This window comes from Budorcas taxicolor, chromosome 1 (assembly GCF_023091745.1).
Source record: "Budorcas taxicolor isolate Tak-1 chromosome 1, Takin1.1, whole genome shotgun sequence".
In the NCBI taxonomy this organism is placed as follows: Eukaryota; Metazoa; Chordata; class Mammalia; order Artiodactyla; family Bovidae; genus Budorcas; species Budorcas taxicolor.
The window spans coordinates 157,878,675-157,899,593 of NC_068910.1; the positions used below are offsets into that span (position 1 = coordinate 157,878,675).

The 20,919-nt window shown below is 34.8% G+C and overlaps 1 protein-coding gene and 1 pseudogene across 1 annotated transcript in view; one reads left to right on the forward strand and one right to left on the reverse strand.

Moving 5' to 3' along the window:
• Window positions 1–20,919, reverse strand: part of NLGN1 (neuroligin 1) — a 755,412-nt gene that overhangs the window by 524,896 nt on the left and 209,597 nt on the right. Inside the window, exon 3 of the mRNA XM_052661504.1 lies at window positions 950–1,009. Coding sequence (XP_052517464.1) covers window positions 950–1,009 — 60 coding nt within the window. The remainder of the gene's footprint in view (window positions 1–949; window positions 1,010–20,919) is intronic.
• LOC128068432 (peptidyl-prolyl cis-trans isomerase A-like) lies at window positions 13,239–13,677 on the forward strand (annotated as a pseudogene).

A 20,919-nucleotide genomic window follows, 5' to 3' on the forward strand; every position in this document is an offset into this window, starting at 1 on the left:
CATTAAAAAAAAAAGAAAACTAATCGGAGGCAAATGAACTGAAAGTCTCAATGGGCCTCTCTAGACACTCCATTTAATACCAGGTAAAGGTACATAATGGAATGAGAAATCTCAAATCAATCTAGTGAATACTTACATGTACAGAGTATATCAGAATTGTAAGTCATAAGAAAGTTGGAAAGAGAAAAGAATTTTTATATTAGTACAGTATAAAGACATTATTACTTATAGTTAGCAACGATCTGAAATTCAGAATATTTTACTTGCCCATCTTCAAATTATGTGCCTTTGATATTAAAAGATATTCATTTAATCTTCTCATGGTTCTTAAGTGGTTAAATAAGGTTTATTACAATTATCTAAATAGGTGTATGCCTTTCACATCCATATGATTGTATTATTGATGTAATATTTAAGCACACAAACAGAAAACAGTATTTTTTTAACCTAAATTATATTGCTCAAGAAACACTTTATATCAGCTTTTAGCTTGTCTTTCACTTTATTAGGTGTGGTTTTTTTTAAACAAATATAAAATATCAAAGTGAAACATTTTGTATTGGGTAAAATATTTACATAGATTAGAAAACATGCAAAATGCATACAAAGAGACTACAGGGAAGAGATTGTTAGTTCAAAGAATGTGGACAAGTTTCAGTCAAAATGTGGAATGAAACATATCAAAAGTCAGTTCAAGAAAACAACAACAAAAAATGCCCCTCTTTTCAAAACGTTGTAATGGTTGGCATCAAAATCAAAATTTAACATTCATTTTTTTAAAAATTAAAAATGTATATTCATATGTAACAACAAGCAAGAAGACAAAACACATCAAAAAAGGGAATTAAAAACAACTCTTCAAAAAAAGACAAGAAGCAAAAAAATAGAAAAGGGTGGAAAAAATGATTGAGGCCCTTGTCATGCAAATAGGTTGGGTGGAGAAAAATACCTTCATCTTCAGCACCGTCATTATCACCTAAATCATCTGTCTGTTTCTTTGTAAGGGGACCTAGGATTGAGAACGGAGAAATGGAGGGAAAAAAAAAAAAGACATTTCAAGAATAAACAAGACTGAGGGGAAAAAATAAGTGCAAATACTAAAATTCTCAAGGACTATTTCCAAAAAGCGTGGGGGAGTGATTACATCAAAGTTGGTTATCTATTTTGTTTGAGAAAAAAAAAATTCCCTTTCCCCAAAATATCTCACAGATTTGGCTTGTGAATATATCCAGCATAAAAAATACATATGGTTTGAAAGTCACATCATAAGCAAAGGAAATGATTTTTTTAATACCAACTGCATACAAAAAAAGCAAACAGTTTTATTAGCTGAAAGAACTTAATTTATTCAGTGTCTTTTCTAATTTGAATTGGTGACAACAATAAAGAAAGTAGGCCAAACTCATTCATTAATTTGGGACAATAACATTAGGGAAAACAGAGATATAAAAATTTTTAGGGTTTTTTGTTTTCTTTTTTTTTTCTTCTGTTTTATTGTAAAAGCATTAACACTTAGGTTTTACGCATTTTTATGTCACACATTTTCCAAAACTGATTTTTTTTTAATTACTTGTCATTACACAAATATTTCCCCATGTGTTTTGATTAAAAAGTAGCCATGGATTTAAAACCTTTGCAACTTGCACAAATGTATGAATAAATCATCTCATCACTTGTTAGAGCAAAGGTACCACTGTAGACATCAGTGTTGATAATTAAGGTAGTTACAGAGTCAGGGCTTATATTTCATAATCAATTAAGAAATATTATGAATTATGCCCTAGTGCAATTTCATGCCCAGTGTAGTTATTTATAATGGGTCATGTTTTAGGATAATAATTGTATTAAAATACTGTGAATGTTTAATAAATGTTTTATTATTCTTAACAATATCAATTTGCTAAGAATAAAGTAGGGGAAGTCAAAGGCCATATGAAAGTAATTTTAAGCATCACATAATTGACATATTCAGCACACAAAAATGCATGTGAAGCCCTGCATTTCTTTTTGTTTCCACAAACATTTAATTTGTATGGCATTTCATAATCCTCATGCAAGAAGCAATCATTACAAACACATAACACTCAAGTTAAAAGACAGCCAACCACATACCCATAAGCAAGAGAATTTTGTCATGCATAAAATAACAGTTATAGAAAAAGGAAGGAAAAAAGAGGACTGAACACCATATGTCGATTTTAATAATATAAATAGTAAAGAAGCAGGCATTAATTCTAAGCACACTTGATAGGAAGGGACTGTTAAACATTTTGAAATTTCTAAGTCTTTTCAGCAATTACCATGTATTGTTTATAATTCAAAACTACATTTAATATCACAGCCTTCAGAGAATAAAAAATACCATCCCAGAAAACAGAAGGGAAAAAATGAGACATATATGAGTATCATCAGCTCAGAGGGACAGCCTTGAAAAATAGTAATAACTGGCAAAGATCAAAGACTGGACATAGAGAAATTGATGATGTAACAGAAGGGACCCATTGATTACTCAGTTGTAAGGTGATGGTTTCAAGGCCATTCCCAATACAGAGGAGCTCTACACAGTAAATTAAATGGTAAATTTCATAGTCCTGCAAGTAATCATTCCATTGAGAAGAAAAACTAGATGAAAGCAACAGTTTACAAGTAGCACTCCTTTGCAAGTTCACAGAAATCAAAATTTCTTGAAATAACCCTGTTTAAATGAAGAAATTGTCCTCAGTATTATATGATGTTCATGCAACAATGTTGCTGCATTTCTGAAAAATAGAAAAACATTAATTTCGATTTTTAAATTACTGTATCAGAACTGTATTTGAAATATTGAATATCTTACATCATGTAAAATATTAGACTTAGAAAAATGTTTAACTTTTCTGTAATTACCTAAAGGAATAAATCAATAAACCTCAACAAATACATTTTCTTGCATTTCTAGTTTCAAGGATATCGTATAAAAATTATGGTTTTATTTACTAGTTAACAACACAGATTAAAGTACAGGATAGTTTCTTATTGATGCCAAAACATATCTGTTTTCCAATTTTAGCTAAATTACTTAATTTGCTTAAGTCTTGGCTATATTAGGAAACCCTTAACGTGAGCTCAAGTTTTTCTTTGCTAAAGTGTTATTTCAATAATTTTCGGAGACAAACGTAAACCCTATCACAATTACATTAAGTGTGTGGCTATATATCTCTTGGAAGATATCTTTCTTTCTCCTCTTAGGGTGCCCAAGGCAATTTACATGATTCCTTTGGGAAATCATTCAGGTTCTACAGCCAAGAGTCAGTGGTTTTACATACTTTGCTGCTAAGTCACTTCAGTCGTGTCCGACTCTGTGCGACCCCATAATGGCAGCCCACCAGGCTCCCCCGTCCCTGGGATCCTCCAGGCAAGAACACTGGAGAGGGTTGCCATTTCCTTCTCCAATGTATGAAAGTGAAAAGTGAAAGTGAAGTCGCTCAGTCGTGTCCGACCCTCAGCGACCCCATGGACTCAGCCTTCCAGGCTCCTCCGTCCATGGGATTTTCCAGGCAAGAGTACTGGAGTGGGGTGCCATTGCCTTCTCCTTTACATACTTTACACACATACAAAATTGTTAGCTCCTGGTCTACATGAGATAAGATAGCAAAAAAACTAAAATTTATTAACACAATATCTCCCAGTTGTCTGCATGGCAAACATAGTTCTCAGTTGCTATCTTGCCTCTGGGTCTATATTAGTAGATAAACCAGGAAAACGAAACTATGTCTGTGGGAGAACTTTTTCACACAGAGAATGGCTGAACCAGCTTTTTGCTACATTATTTATAATCACTTTTCATATTCAGAAAGTTGCAATGATCTTAACTGATGTGAGATAATGATTACATACATACCCTACATGGAACATCTGAAGGGTTAGAAACATACAGGTACTGCTTCAGCATCATGAACAGATGAGCGCATCACTATTCAAAGGAAGGGTTAAGCCACTTTCTCAACTAAAGAATTCCATTTTTTGAATACTATTTGAGGAAAAAGAAAGTGAACTCAGTTGTGTCCGACTCTGCGATCCCATGGACTGTAGCCTACCAGGTTCCTCTGTCCATGGAATTTTCCAGGCAAGAGTACTGGAGTGGGTTGCCATTTCCTTCTCCAGGGTAACTTCCTGACCCAGGGATCAAACCCGGGTCTCCTGCATTGCAAGCAGATGCTTTACCATCAGAGCCACCAGGGAAACCCTAGTGAATACTATTTAGTAGGTTTTGTTTAAAATCTTGTTGGATGATATTAAATTGTTTCCACATTATGGGTTTCAGTAGCATTTTAGATTTTAGTGGGTCAAGTACAGTTGGGTTTTCTTAACATCAAGAATTTTTTACACATCTGATTTTTTGAAGGGTACCTGGGAAGAAGGGCTGATAATTTTCTAGCAAGAAAAAAAAAAAGGATTATAAAAAGAAAGAAAACAGATTTCCTTTATCTTATGTGCCTAAAGGCGCTAAGAACAAATATCTGAGAGGTTTTGGGTTGCAAACTGAGAAACTAGAGTAAATATGTTTATGGATTATAGAAATATCTCTACATGATCTCAAGATTCATCATTCCCAGGCTGGAAAGAAAACCATTTCCTTGATCTCTCTTCTTTCTAGAATATTAGCAACTCTGTCTCACTTTATTTCAATCTGTTACTATTGATGTAATTACTGATGCTTAAAAATTTTAAGTAGAAATATTTTAAGGGGTAATTGTCATTAATTTTCTAACAAAAATAGGCAACCACTATTTAGAGACTGTGCATTCCAGCAAGTTGATCACCGTGATTTCCTCAAAGGGCAGAACATTTACCGTTCATCATAAATAACAATCATTATCAACATTCCAACCACAGCTTATGCTTCTTTTAAACTACAAATAGTGCATCTTCAAAACCAGCAGTTTAAATGGGCATCTTAAATCACCAAAGTATAAAGGAAATGAGTCCTCTACAACCTGAGTGTGGAAGTGATTTATTCTATATTGAAACTCCATAGGGTCTGCCTTCCTTGAGGAACTCACTCATAACTCTTATGAGAGTTAATAAGAAAGTAGATCGCATGTCTTTTTGAAATGAAGTGAGAGTAATTACTATATTTTATATCTCCCACAGCCAATAAATAGATTCAGTGGTGAAACAACAGGACTAAGAAAGGTACAGAAACTCCTAACCATGAACTTTGAACTCATTTAAATCCAAAATAGTTCCTTTTCCATTAACATAATTCAAAGTATCATCCTTTACAAAAGATGCATGATGCCTTCTTACATTTCAGAATCTGACCACAGTGCCTTTTATATTTTGAAAAAGGAATAAAAATATCAGCATTTCTCTGTAGTTAACTGTAGATAATTATGAGCACTGAAATAATTACTATCCACCCACATTAAAGCTGCTTTTTATCATTCCCTTTGATGAAGGTCTAATATACTTTAGGTCTCAAATACATTAGAACTGATTATAAATTCCTTCATTACAGGTTCAATTCAGCAGAAATTATTCATACTTTGTGTCACACAAAAAAAGGCAAGTAGGTTGAGGGTGTCACTAGCTTCTGATTCAGAAAGCTGTCCATGAGAAATGTGTCCTTCTTAAGAGAATCCATGTGGAATTTCTGGAATTATTGAGAGCTCCAGGCTCCAGTGAGTGCCACCATCATGGAGATGGAGAACCCTGGCTAAAGACAGTGCTGCACTCTTTCCCTGCCCTCTTTACCCAACAGCGTTTGAGGTAAACTGACTGTAAAAGGTTCCTAAGGCAGTTTCCACACAATGGGAAAATCTGAGAATGTTGTCATTGTTGTTTTGGAGCCACTGGAAGCAGGCTAAATCTTTTCAGGGATGTTGTTAGGACAAATTTATTTACAATACTAAGATCAAGGATGTAAAAATCTATGTCTGAAGAATATACGGAGGACAACACTAGACTTCAATACAGTTTAAATAAAAACAGAAGTATATTACTACATCTGATTTTTTTCCAAATTGATAAACATTTAAATACAATGACTTTAAGAAATCAAATATTACAACAACTGGTGTCATTGAAAAGGTATTAAATTTTACCCACTGAAATTTATTCTATTTAATATAACTGTAATATATATCTCTTAAGAATGTAGAAATGCATGAAAGTAATTGACTTGGAATAATACTCATTAATTTACTAATATTATACTACTTAAAGTTATCACACTTCTTAAACAATCGATTATATGAACATTTATCAAAATATTATACCGAAAATACTTTTCCTGAAAATTTTTCAATTAAAAAGTATTTTTTAATAATGCCATAAATCCACATTATGATAAAATTAAAATGCAATGCAAACAGCTGTAACAAAATACTAGAAGCAAACTTTGGAACAACTGATAATTTTCAAAGAATCTATCTATTGTGCAAATTTTGATGGCACTAATATCTCATTCATGGCGTTGCAGTATCCCTTAGATAAGCTGACTGTTTACGCTAGTGGTTCATATGTACAAATGCTATGGAAATTGGGTTCCAAGGTTATGAAAGCAGCAGGATTCTCTATATTTATCTTTGTGTTTGAAGAAATTGCCAATATGAACACAAAACATATTCCCTCAGACAGTTCTTTAGGGAAGAATACAGATGTCTGGGAAAAATACATGACATTTGGGAAAAAAAGAGACACTGTTATTAGAATCCAGAAAGAGAGGAAGAACAATTTTGGGTGGTCCCAGAGTGTTCTAAATAGTGTTCTTAGTGTTTTAAATAACACTGAACTGAAGAAGTACTTATTTATATTTATATGAAAAGTGAGTTTTTTCTTCATAAAATTACTTTGACTACAACCCTTTAAAGTCAAAAGCAATCCTGTCTAAAATAAAAATGATAAAATCTGGGGGGAAATTTTTAACTAGATAAAAAGTAAACTAAGTTAACCCCTAATCTGAGCATCACCAAATTTATACATGCTCATTATTTTTTAACACTATATTTGTTTGATTTTTTTAAAAATGCAGATGCAATATTGCATAGCTTGAAGAATGTCAGAATAATGTTACTTTCCCATCTGGGACAATGTGGCTGTCTGCTATATAAACCCTTCAGTACTTTGTGAGGATACATTCTGTACTGCCCTAGCTTTCCACGTATTATCCAGAGATGTACTTGGAGTATGATGAGGATACAAGTGCCATCAGATGCTCAGAGATATCTCAACTTGGCTAGATGATTGGGATGGCATCAATAGTCCAACTTCCCTCTCATGGCTGCCAATATTCAGTCATTCAACAAATGTTTAATATACTATGTTCTGTCCTCTAGATATACGGTGGGCAAAAAAGCAAGACATTTTCCCTTATGAAAATTTCTTTTGTAGAGAAAGAAACAATGAACAAATAATCACACACATAAGTGCATATTCAAAAACTGTGTTAAGGATATTAAGGCTTGATGTTACCAGATGTTATACAAGGGGATCTGGTTGAGCCCAGGCAGTTTTCACTGAATAAGTGCAATATAGCCTAATTACTGAAGGATAAGTGAGTACCAAAGAGTCGGAAACGACTGAGTGACTTCACTCACTTCACTCACTCACTCACTCAAGCAGGAAAAAAGGCTGCAGATAGGTAAGTAGGTGGGAAGCTGTCAATATAGCACGTGCAAAGTCTTAAAATGAGAGGGAACCTGAAGGTCAGTGTGGCTGCCATCTATGGTGCAGAACAGAGTAGTGGGTGATGACAGTGAAGAGACAGACAGGCATCATTCCGAGCATGCAGCTCTTTCAGTCTGGGGAATTTTTTCTTAATCCTAAAAGCAACACGAAGCCATTTAAAAGATTCAAGCACAAACTGATAAACTCTGCTCTATTTGAATCTTAAACAGAAAATCAGAAAGAGGCAAAGTCATTCTAATAAATATGACAGAGGAAATTTTATATAGGTTTTGAATTATATTTTTTATTAGACAAAAATAGCTATATTAGAAGAAATTAGATCAGGAAAAGGAGTCTACAGTATCTTATTCTATTACTGTTTGCAAATATGTCACCAAAAAATGAAATCTAAGACACTAGCATATCTGAGATTTTATAAATATCTTAAAGCTTTCTTTTAAATCTATACTTGGATTTATTTTGCCTGAAAATTAACATACAGAAAATTAATATATCCTAATTATTCTTATATTCATAGAAAAATATAGCCCACAAGCTATTCCTTCTTGGATATTTCATTCCCATCTCAGTATATCAGGGATGTCCAGCATGTCTACCTCAAAGTCTGTTTTAACTCCTATCATAGGTTTTGCTTTTTCTTTGTTTCTAAACTATAAATCTAGAAATAATCTTGAACCATTCCTTCTTCCTCCCTTTTGCCTTAACCAGACTTCATTAATTTTTCAAGAGAAATTTTGTTCCTGTCACTTTTCCCCAAAACTGTTATTAGCCTGGTCTGTGGCCACCGTTACCATATGCTTGAATTATTATAGTAGTCTTATAGTTGCTCCCACTGTTATCCAGACTCTAGACTGTCTCCCAAGTCATCCTGTAGTCCATAAATTTTCGAAGTAGTAGATTACAATAGTTGTGAACCAAAAAAGAAAAAGATTTAATAATCATCATCAACTAAAATATACACACATTCAACTCTTTCTAAGACTAAAATTGCAAGCACTCCAAGGGAATGGGAATGTAAAAGCATGTATAACAATTTTGTACTGTGAGTTTTAAAATAGTTATAAAGACAGATGAAAACTAAATATAGTTTAACACTCATTTTGATGTTTTAGAAATTCATGAGCAAAAATAAGATTTTTTAAAATTCAAAATGGAAACAAATCATGTAAAATATGTTTTTTTAAATACAGTTCAGATTAGTGTTTATTAAACACTACTTTTGTTGTTTCATTACTCTGTTTAACAATGTTTACTATCTCATTATTCTGTATTATCTTAGACTAAATGCCCAAGACTGAACCATAAGACACTCCTATTCTTTCTAGATTTCATCTTTTCATTCTTCTGTTTTCCAAAATAAATCACATCTGAATTCTAATAAATATTTAAAGAGGAGCCAACACCAATTCTTTATAAACGCTCTCAAAAAAGATAAGAGAAGAGAATGCTTCAAGATTCATTATGCGAAGCCAGCATTACTCTGATATCAAGATCAAACAGACTACAAGAGAAGAAAATTATAGGAATATCCCTGATAAATGTAGATGCAAAACTCCTCAACAAAATTTTAGCAAACCAAATTCAACAATATATTAAAGGAATCACATACCATGATTGAATGGGATTTATTCAAGGATTTATTGAACCATTCAAGGATGGTTCAATACTCACAAATTAATGTGATGACACCACATTATTAAAGTAAAAGATATAAGTCAAAGATCATCTAAATAGATATAGAAAAAGTACTTGGAAAAATTAAGTATCTTTTCATGATTAAAAAAAAAAGAAACCAAAAAACTTTTATCAAATTGTAAGTGGGAAGTTATCTCAGCTAACAAGAGTTCTGTATAACAGACAAGTGTATAGCTAAAATCATATTCAGTAGTGAATTACTGAAAGCTTTTCCTCTAAGATCAGAAACCAGAAAAGGATGCTTACTTTCACCACTTTTTCCAACATAGTACTTGAAGTTCTATCCAAAATAATTAGCGAAGAAAAAGAAATAAAATATATCCATCAGATAAGAATAAGCAAAAACTATGTATTTGCAAATGACCTGATATCACATATAGAAACTGTTAAAGTTATTAATAAACTGTTTCAGTTAAGTTTCAGAATACAAAATCAATATATAAAAATCAATTGTGCTTCTATAGCAATGAAATATGAGTAAGAGAATTTATGAAAACAATCTGATATACAACACCATCAAAAAATTAAAATTCTTAGTAATATATTTAACCAAGGGAAAATATTTATACAGTAAAAATTATAAAACATTGATGGAAGAAATTGAAGAGGACCCAAATAAATGGAAAGATATCCCATGTTCATAAACTGAAAGAATATTTTTTAAAAGCCCATACTACTTGAAGGGATCTACAGATTCAGTGCAATACCTATCAAAATTCTAGTGTCATTTTTCACAGAAATAGAACAAAAAAATTCTAAAATTAGAATTCTAAAATTCTAATACCTCCAATATTCCAAATAACCCAAACAATTTTAAGAAAGAATAACAAAGCTGGAGGTGTCACACTTACTGACTTCAAACTGTATTACAAAGCTATAGTAATCAAAACAGTATGCACTCATATAAAAAACAGATACACAGATCAGTAGAACAGAATAAAGACTCCAGAAATAAAAACATGCATAAATGGCCAATTAATTTTCAACAGTGGAACCTAGAATATACTATAGAGAAAGGATAGTTTCTTCAATAAACAATGTTGGGAAAACTGGACAGCTACATGCAAAAGAATGAAATAAACCCCCATCTTACATCATACACAAAAACATACATACATTTTTTACTAAAAAAAATTAATAATACATTAATTAAAACTCAAAAGGCATTGTGACTTGAAAACAAAACATGAAACAAACTCGTAGAAGAAAACATCTCTGTCATTGTTCTTAACAATGATTTTTTTAAAAATCTGATACCAGAAGTAAAACAACAAAAGCAAAAATAAACAAGTGGGACTACATTAAACTGAAACACTGCACAGAAAAGGAAACCATCAATAAAACTAAAGGCAACCTATGGAATGGGAAAAAACAATTGTAAACCCCATATCCAATAAGAGGTTAATGTCTTAAAATGTACAAGAAACTCATTCAACTCTGTAGCATACAACAATAAAAATATTCAGAACATGAATAGACATTTTTCCAAAGAAGACCTACAAATGATAAATAGGTACATGAGAAGGTTCTCAGCATCAATAATCATCAGGTTAATGTAAATCAAAACCACAATTAGATATCACCTCACATCTCTTAGGATGTCTCTTATCAAAAAGACAAGAGAACAAATGCTGGAGAGAATGTGGAGAACAGTGAACACCTGTACACTGTCAGCAGGAATGTAAACGGGGACAGCCATTATGCAAAGAGTATGGAGGTTTCTGAAGAAGTTTAAAGGTAAAGTACCATATGATTTAGCAATCCCTCCTCTAAGTATACATCCAAAGGAAATGAAATCATTATCTCAAAGAGACATCTGTACTTCCATGTTCATAGCAGCATTATCCACAAATAACAAGGTATGGAAACAACCTAAGTGCCCATCGGCAGAAGAATGGATAAAGAAAATGTAGTGAATATATTTACCACCCCACCCTTTAATTAGTGTGTTAGTCATTCAGTCATGCCTGACTCTTTGCAGTCCCATGGACTGTAGCTTGCCAGGCTCCTCCATCCATGGAATTATCCAGGCAAAAATCCTGGAGTGAGTTGCCATTTCCTTTTCCAAGGGATCTTCGCAACCCAGGGATTGAACCCAGATCTCCTGCACTGCAGCCAGATTCTTTACCATCTGAGTCACCAGGGAAGCCCATATATACACACAATAGAATATCACTCAGCTTCAGAAAAGAAAGAGTCTGCTTTGTAGTAAAATGGATGAACCTGGGGGGCATTATGGTAAGCTAACAAACCAGAAGGACAAACAGACAAGTATTACATGGTGTCAATTAACACATGGAATGGTTAAAAGTCAAATGTATAGAAAAAATATAAAAATAAGTGGTAGGGTTTGTAAGGTCTGGGAGTGGGAGAAATAGAGAAGGGTAAAAACTTCATAAGATGAAGACAGTCTGAGGATCTAATGCACAACATGATAACTACAGCTATAGGTGATAACACTCTACTGTATAATTGAAATTTCTAAGAGAGCATAAGTTAAATATTCTTACCAAACATATGTGAGGAAAAACCAAATAATAAAAATAGAATGCTTTTCTTCCCATTGTAAGTCTTGTCACTATTTCATAGAAGCATACTCTTGCACTCACACCTTATGTGTTTTATCCCATAGCATTAATTCCTTAAAGTTCTATTTATAACAAACTCAGAGAGGAGAAAATAAGACGGATAATCATAGGGCATCTCCTCAACAATAATATGTAAAAATTTTTTACCCTGAAAAAAGGAGTACTACTGTGTGTTTCTGCCTCAACTGCTATATTCAGGATATGAAGAAGATGCAGTTCTATATGCCTCAGCAAGACCTGATTGTGAAAATACCTTGATTCTTGGACATCACTCTGTTTTAGGTCCATAAGTTAGATAAATAAATTGAGCCAGTAATTATCAAGATCCTATTATCCAAGTGGTTCTCACAGGGAAATAAACCAGTGAAGACAAGTTCTCTAATGCTGAAGTCCTAGGTAAGCCTAGTGGCTGAATGTGTGTTCCTGAGATGACTATGTGAGTTTCCAGTCTCCTGCATGCCTGTCCTTGTTAATCATCTGTGATCCCCAATGAAACAGTTTTACTCTTTCTACTCCACGTACTCAAGCCCAAGTGGGTTGACTCTCTCTTACCATGTGAGTTTGAATCTGTTGGGGACACAGTTCTGTGCTCTTTCTCACCTGATGCAATAAATGTCAAATTTATACTGGATACTGTAGAAACACTTTTGAATCCAGTGATCAAATGGCCAGATTCATAGGGCAGACACTAGAGCTGGAAAGGGACCCTAGTGAGTGACTATCAAATCCTCTTGCTTCACAGGTCCTCAACAAGACAAAAGTAGAACATGAAATGACTTTACCTGGCCCCAGAGCTGGTCAAAAACAGAGCTAGGTCAAGATTTCAGGTTTCTTACCTAGTTAGCTCCTTTAAAATAAGTCACATGGCAATAAAGGACAAGCAGGAAAATGGAAAAACTGAGTGTGGAAGTATCAGATATAATATAGATCTTTTTAAAATGAACCATAAACTGATAGACTTACCATAATTATGTTACAACTAAAAGCCTTTAGGACTTCCCTAACCAGTATTTTATTCAGAAGTCATCGAAATTAAACTTTAAATAAAAATGAATATTTATAGAAACACCTTTAAATGGAAAAACTAGAAAAAATGTTAAAAACAAGCCAATAGACTAGGAAGGACGAAGATCACAGAATTTAAACAAAATAAGTAATGTAAGTTAAGAGTAACAACTTCCTCACAGTGAATATTATTAGTAAACTAAATTGTTATGGAATAATTTAAGTGCAGATAAATGAAGTAGTCAACCTAACTTAAAAGAAGAGCAAGAGGCCTTGCAGACGCCGCCACCCCACAGCCTCCCGTGCTGTCTAGCCATGATCAACCCCACCATGTTCTTCAACATCACTGTCAACAGCAAGCCCTCAGGCCACATCTCTTTCAAGATATTTGCAGACAAAGTTCCAAAGACAGCACGGTGGTGACTTCACACGCCATAACGGTACTGGTGGCAAGTCCATCTATGGTGAGAAATTTGATGATGCGAATTTCATCCTAAAGCATACAGGTCCTGGAATTGTTCATGGCAAATGCTGGCCCCAACACAAACGGTTCCCAGTTTTTCATCTGCACTGCGAAGACTGCGTGGTTGGATGGCAAGCACATGGTCTTTGGAAGGTGAAAGAGGACATGAATATTGTGGAAGGCATGGAGCGCTTTGGGTCCAGGAATCGCAATACCAGCAAGAAGATCACCATTGCTGACTGTGGACAAATCTAATAAATTTGAAATGTGTTTTACTTAACCACCAGACCATTCCTTCTGTAGCCCAGGAGAGCATCCCTTCACCCCCATCTGCTTGAAATATCCTATAATCTTTGTGCTCTTGCTACAGTTCTTTGCGTTCCATATTTTCCTTACCCCCCTCCAAGTTTAGATGGCTTGCAAAGTTATATTTATGATTATGAAATAAAAACTAAACAATTAAAAAAATAATAAGAGCAAGAGCAGCTAGGGCTAATGCACAGCCATATAGGCCAATGAAATAGTGAAATGTTCTGTTGTTCAGTCACCCAGTTGTGTCTGACTCTTTGCGGCCCCATGGACTGCAGCAAGCCAGGCCTTCCTGTCCCTCACCATCTCCCAGAGTTTACCCAAGTTCATGTTCATTGCATAGGTGATGCCATCCAGCCATCTCATCTTCTGAAGCCCTCTTCTCCTTCTGCCATTGATCTTTCCCAGGATCAGGGACTTTTCCAATGATTTGTCATGCAGATTAGATGACCAAAATACTGGTGCTTCACTTTTAGCCTCAGTCCTTCCAGTGAATATTCAGGGTTGATCTCCCCTAAGATCGACTGGTTTGATCTCTTTGCTGTCCAAGGAACTTTCAGGAGTGTTCTCTAGTACCACAGTTGGAAGACATCAATTCTTGGGTGTTCTGCCTTTTTTGCTGTCCAGAAAATGCTCTGTACAGGTCAGCAAATTACTGATTGTCCAGGAACCTCTACTCTAGCACCTCAGATGCTTTGGCTCTAGCCCCTTCCCCAGATGTCCTCAGTGTAGCAGATTTAAGAAACTAAAGGATTGATGCCTGGCACAGCAGGGGGCTCCCAGCACCAAGAGACATCACTATATAGGCTGATAGTCTTTCTGACTAGACAATTGATATTTTAAATATTACCTCTGGACTAATCTGAAAGACATTTCTAAACCCAGAATCCTATGACTCTAAATGTATTTCCTAAAATATATAGTAATACTTTTTGGTATTGTGAATGTGTTTAGAGACAGATATGTGTGTGTGTGTGCCCGTGTGTGTGTGTTTCGTTGTTTGTTGTTTGCTGTTGTTCAGTTGCTAAGTCATGTCCAACTCTGCAATCCAATGGCCTGTAGTCCACCAGGCTCCTCTATCCATGGGGTTCTCCAGACAAGAATAGTGTAGTGGGTTGCCATTTCCTTCACCAGGGGATCTTCCAGGACCAGAGATCGAACTAGCATCACTAACATTGGCAGGTGGATTCTTTACCATAAGCCACCAAGAAGCCTGTATACATAGGTTTAGAGACAGATACACACACACACACACACACACACACACACACACACACACACACACACATATATAGTTTCAAATACTGACTCTTTCATGTGCTGATTGTGTAACTTGCAACCCACTCCAGTGTTCTTGCCTGGAGAATCCCAGGGCCGGGGGAGCCTGGAGTCTATAGGGTCGCACAGAGTCAAACACGACTGAAGCGACTTAGCAGCAGCAGCAGCAGGACATGTTTTTTAACTTCATAGATTCTTACCAGCCCAATGCCAATGCCCCTTAAACATTGTTGTAATAATTAAGGTACCTAGGAAAGGGCTTAACATAGAGAAGTTTGGTTAAATTTTTGCTTGTCTTTCACCTCTCTCCTATCCATTGACTCAAAACAACTTCTTAATATGCACACACATACACACACACTCACACATATACTTCCTTTCATAACATGTTCTAAAGAAAAAGGACTTAGAATTAGGTCATTCCCACTCAGTCATCTACCAGCTATATGACTTTCGCAATGTTCTTATGCTCTGTATTACTCAAGCATCTTTAAATATAAAGTTGGAAAACGCCAACAGAACAGAATAGAATCCAGTAAGACTATGTTAAAGTACTTCTTCACTCAAGAACAATTTCCCTATTATCTATACATAGCTCCATATTTTGACAATGACAATACGCCAGAAATAGCTTTCTGGATGATCTTATGTCTAACAAATAATGGATTTTCATATATTTTTAACAGTTAGGCTAAGCCAAGCAGTTCAGCATACTGATTAAAGCAGAGGTTCTAGAACTCTGCTACCTAGTTCAAATCCTGCCTTGGCTAATTACAAGTTCTTTGATCTTAATTTCTCTATTTCTTCATTTATTGGTTTGTAAAATAAGGACATTAATAATGACAGCTACCTATGAAGTTGTTATAAGAACTAGACAAAAATATCAAACTGCTTACTTGATACAATGTAAATAGGCAACCAAAATACTAGCTATTGTAGTGAAGTAGGTAGTATTATCTTTAGTTAATAGTTTAGGAAATAGAAATTAATGAACTTGTTCAAGAAAACTGATACTATATTAACTACTCCCCATGGTTGATCACACTGACTCCTCACAACTATTTCAAATCCCAGGATTATTATTATTCTGTTAACAGGTGAATTGGAGAGGGAGTCTAGGGAATAGGAAAAAAAAAAAGTAATCCAGTACCTTTTTCTGTAAACAAGGAGCCAGGATGTGAACCCAGATATGTATTATTCTGAAATTCATACTATCAGGACTATTCCATGCCCTCACAGAATATCACAAAAATGTTTTAAAAATTGCATTCAGGGAGATCAAAAGAATAGCAGTTAAAATCCAAGAGAATCTCAATGAGATGGATATATACATATCTGAAATCTGAGACTCCTTACTCACACTGCTTCTAATCTGTTACATGGCATAGATGCAGTGAAATGATGAAGAAAACATAAATGAAACAATTACAAATGCGGGAAAGTAGAGCATAAGATGTGCTGAGTAACTCTTCTATGGTATGAGGAAAGAGAAACAAGACTGTATACACAGGATTGAAAAATAAACACATGTGTGAGTACTGTGCTCTGCAGAAGGAAGGAGTCTCATAGATGTCCTGTCCCTAACAGAGACATTGAGTACACAGGAAACTAGCTTTATACAAGCAAAGCAGCCTGGAAGAAGTCAGGAAGCATGATCTATTTAGATGGAGAACATCACATTTGAACCAAATCTGTTACTTTCTCCCAGGGCTAAGGACCGCACAGGCACATTAGAGCCTAGATGAAGCTATGAGCAATTGCTCTCACAGTACCCAAAGGCCTTACAGGCATGAGATGGTTCACCGCAAAATGACATCTGCCAAGATCTGTAGTGAAAGAGCTCAAATTACCAACAAAAGAACTAGGTTCTAGGTTGAACGCCACGATTTAATCTGTGTGACATTGTTCAAGTTACTTCACATCTCTAAACCTCCCTTGCTTTAGCTGTAGAAAGGAAAAGACGATGCCTTCTATCCATCTCAGGAGATTATTGTAGAATCAAATAAGACGCTGTCTATGAACATATTGCAAAAGGCTTTTCCATAGGAGCCTTGTATTACCTAATTATTAGTAAGTGAAGCATAAATCATGGGGACTACCAATTACAAAGGTCACAGTTATGACACAAAGAACTGGCTGCATCACATATTCAAAAGAAAAGTATCTGTATTATCTTAAAAAAATCCACATATACTTAAGACAGTTATTAAAATAAAAATCTACTTGCATCCTTACATGTCTATAAAGAACAAGTTTTGGAATCAGATTTCCTGTTGCTGCATTCTGGCTCCACTGTCCTCCCTATTGTCAGACTTTAAGCAAGTTACTTGAAAACCCTGGCCCTTGATTTATCCATCTGTTAATTGAGAATAGAAATATTATGAAGTTCATATATTAAACGTGGTAATAGGGCTTCTCTGGTGGTCCACTGGTCAAAATCTGCCTTGCAATGCAAGGGACATCAGTTCAATCCCTGGTTCAGGAAGATCCCACATGCTGCAGGGCAACTGAGCCCATGTACCACAAGTAATGAGCCTGCACTCTAGAGACCGCAGGCTGCAACTACTGAGCCCAGCGGGCCACAACTACTGAGGGCTGTGCAATATGCCCTAGAGCCCATGATCTGCAATAAGAGAAGCCGCCACAGTGAGAAACCTGTGCACAGCTGGAGAATGGTCCCCGCTCGCTGCAACTAGAGAAAGCCTGTGCACAGCAACAAAGACTCAGCTTGGCCAAAAATAAATAAATAAATTTTTTTAAAAAACTGGTAATATATCTGGTACTTCTAAGCCAGTCTCTGGTACATTTTTAAGGACACACTAAATATAAAGAATTATTATTAAAATAGTAATTGAAACATTGAAAAACTAGATTAATTGATACTAGGGCAACTGCACAATAAAATAAAATAGGTATTTTATGGTGTCTTTATAGAAGTAAACATTCCAAATGTATTTAATAAAACCATTACCCTTTTGATATCTAGCCATTATAGATTTGAAAATGAAAATTTTTTTCAAAACAACTTTCTTTTTTTATCATTTTTGGCAAAATGTCAGGTCTGAATTTGTAGCATTATTAAAAAATACAGAAAATTTAAAAGCAAAATGTCATAACAATTCTTTATTTCCATTGTAATAATAATCATCAAGAAGAGAGTTGACAGGTTTGAGACAAGCTAGCATTCTCATACTTTACCCAGTTAAGATGCCAAAAAAAATTTTGCAGAAAGGTTAAGAATGATATTCAGGATGAGATTATGCTTTTAAATTATTTGAACATTAAAATATTCTTCATTCTATTATCATCTCAGACATTCTAGCTTTATTTTATAATGTGTAACATTTTTTAAAAGGTGAAATCACACTATAATAAGCAGTTGCTTGAGGGTAACCCCACTCACAGTGAGCCTTTAAGATGCTCAGTTTAAGAATATCTATAATAGGAAGCATGACCAGTGAAAGCTTGCATTCTATTTTGTGCATGAACTGTGTTTTGGGGAAACCCATGAGCAAAATTAAGGCATTTGATCTTCAAAATACAAACATGCCATCTTAAAACAGGCTTATCTCTCAAGTATTTAATAGTTACTGGATTACAAGAATCAATGAGGGATAAGAGGCCCCATGCTTTATTGATTTCTCCTTCCACATATTTTCATTCTACCCTTTAAGCCATTAAAATGCCACGAATCAAGCTACTTTTTGCAAGATAGTCCAAAATAATAATACTTATCAAAGATGACATACTTAATACTTATAGTTTGCTATTGGCAATCAAGAATGCCTTTGAAGAAAAAAAATGTACCCATATAAATATAAATGCTTTTATATTTAATCTCCAGTATTTTTATAATGAAAACAGAAAGCACATTTTTTTCAAATATGGAAATCACATTTGATTTTGTGAAATATTTCATATTTAGATAAACAGCCACGTCATGAATATCACAGAATTTTTTTTAATATAGAAAACTGGATACAATTGTATTAAAATTTAAAGCAATAAAAAATATGCACTTGACTTCAGGCAAGAGATGTGTTTCAAAAATTTGCACATGAATCAATGTTTGTAAGTTTTAGATACACTAAGAGAGGTTTCAGTGTTGAAACCCTGTAGTGAATTATTTGGATAAATAAATCCCGTTTACAAGAGAATAATCACTCTAATGTGTGTTTTCTGAGTTACCATCCCTATGTATTTCCTCTCTGACTTGGATTACATCTGTATTTGGGCTCCCCAGGTGGCCCAGTGGGTAAAGAATTCGCCTGCAGTGTAGGAGACACAGGAGATGCAGGTTTGCTCCCTCGTTCATCCCCTGGAGGAGGGCATGGCTACCCACTTCAGTATTCTTGCATGGAGAATCCCATGGACGGGGGAGCCTGGAGGGTTACAGTCCATGAGGTTTCAGAGTCAGACATGACTGAAGTGACTGAGCACACACATGGTATTTATTTTGTATTAAAACCCAGCTTTTCTTGGCCATGTTAAAAAACACTATCTGATGTTTAAATTGCACAGAATTAGAGTTCATTTATCCTTTGTGATTCATCTGAAGATTACTTTTCATTGAGAGCAAATGAATTTCAACATGATTTTTTTGAAATGGAGTAGAAATCTGTAGGCAACTAAATTGTTCTGGACGTTTCCGATTAAGCAGATGGACAATGAAAAGCCTCACAAGAGAACAAGAACATAAAAAGACTAAAATGGTTCATCATCTTAAAAAAGGAAGAAAGGAAACTGAATAGATAGATTCAGGACAATTTCAATGTACAAAATTCACACTTAGAAAGCTTTCCCACACAGCCCTTTTTCTGCATTTGAACTTATCTTTCAGAATTAATGCCTATAAAAAATCAGAACAGTTTAGTTCTTCAGACGGTGCTTCTCCAACATATGTGCATAAAACACCTAAGGAACTTATTAAAAATTACAATTCTTACCTCCCCTTTCTCCTGAGACTGGTCACGGTTCAGCCAAGAATCCAACAATTTAATGATGACTGAGGTCCATGGGCTAAAATTTGAGGAAAACTTGTGTTCTAGATTCTTTTCCTATTTGGGGAATCTTGACTCTTTTTTCCTGTTTTGACTCTCAACTAGAGTAAATGGAAAGTTGTCCATAAATATATTAAAATTGACCACATTGCGTACGTGCTTGGCTATGACACATATCAGCTGTAAATGTCTGTGTGACTGCAAGCTCAAGGCTAACGATGCCTTCTCTTTGAGAACACAATGTCCAGAAGAAACAAAGTTGCCCACTCCAAATAAAGTTGTATTTTGTGGGAATATTTAAATAGATAGAAGGTAAAACTATCATATATGTATATAAAATCAATGCAAACATATATGTGCCATTAAACATACTAAGTAGCTCTATTCCTTTGCTTTCATATTTATAAATCTACTAAAGAAATAATCTTTATTTCAAAGTACTTCACACTATACTGGCAGGAATAAATAAAATTTATTTGATTCTGACAAAATTTTTGATTCTTTGAGGTTCAGCTATCAGCAGGGATATCTACTTTATTGTGGCATGTAATGGAAGAAAAAAGGCTATGCTGCTGCTGCTGCTGCTAAGTTGCTTCAGTCGTGTCCGACTCTGTGCAACCCCATAGATAGCAGCCCACCAGGCTCCGCCATCCCTGGGATTCTCCAGGCAAGAACACTGGAATGGGTTGCCATTTCCTTCTCCAAAGCCTATGCAGGAAATCCTAAATCGGGAAAGGTCATTTTTAGACAATGAACCCAGTGTGAAGCAGTTCAGAACTTTCTGTTTTAGAATAATTAAGGAGTGTAACATAAGGAAGATGTGAAAATTGTCAAGAAATATCCAAGGGGGATAAACATCAAAAAGTGAGAGACATTTACTCCCTAGAACATAATGAAATAAACAGAAGTA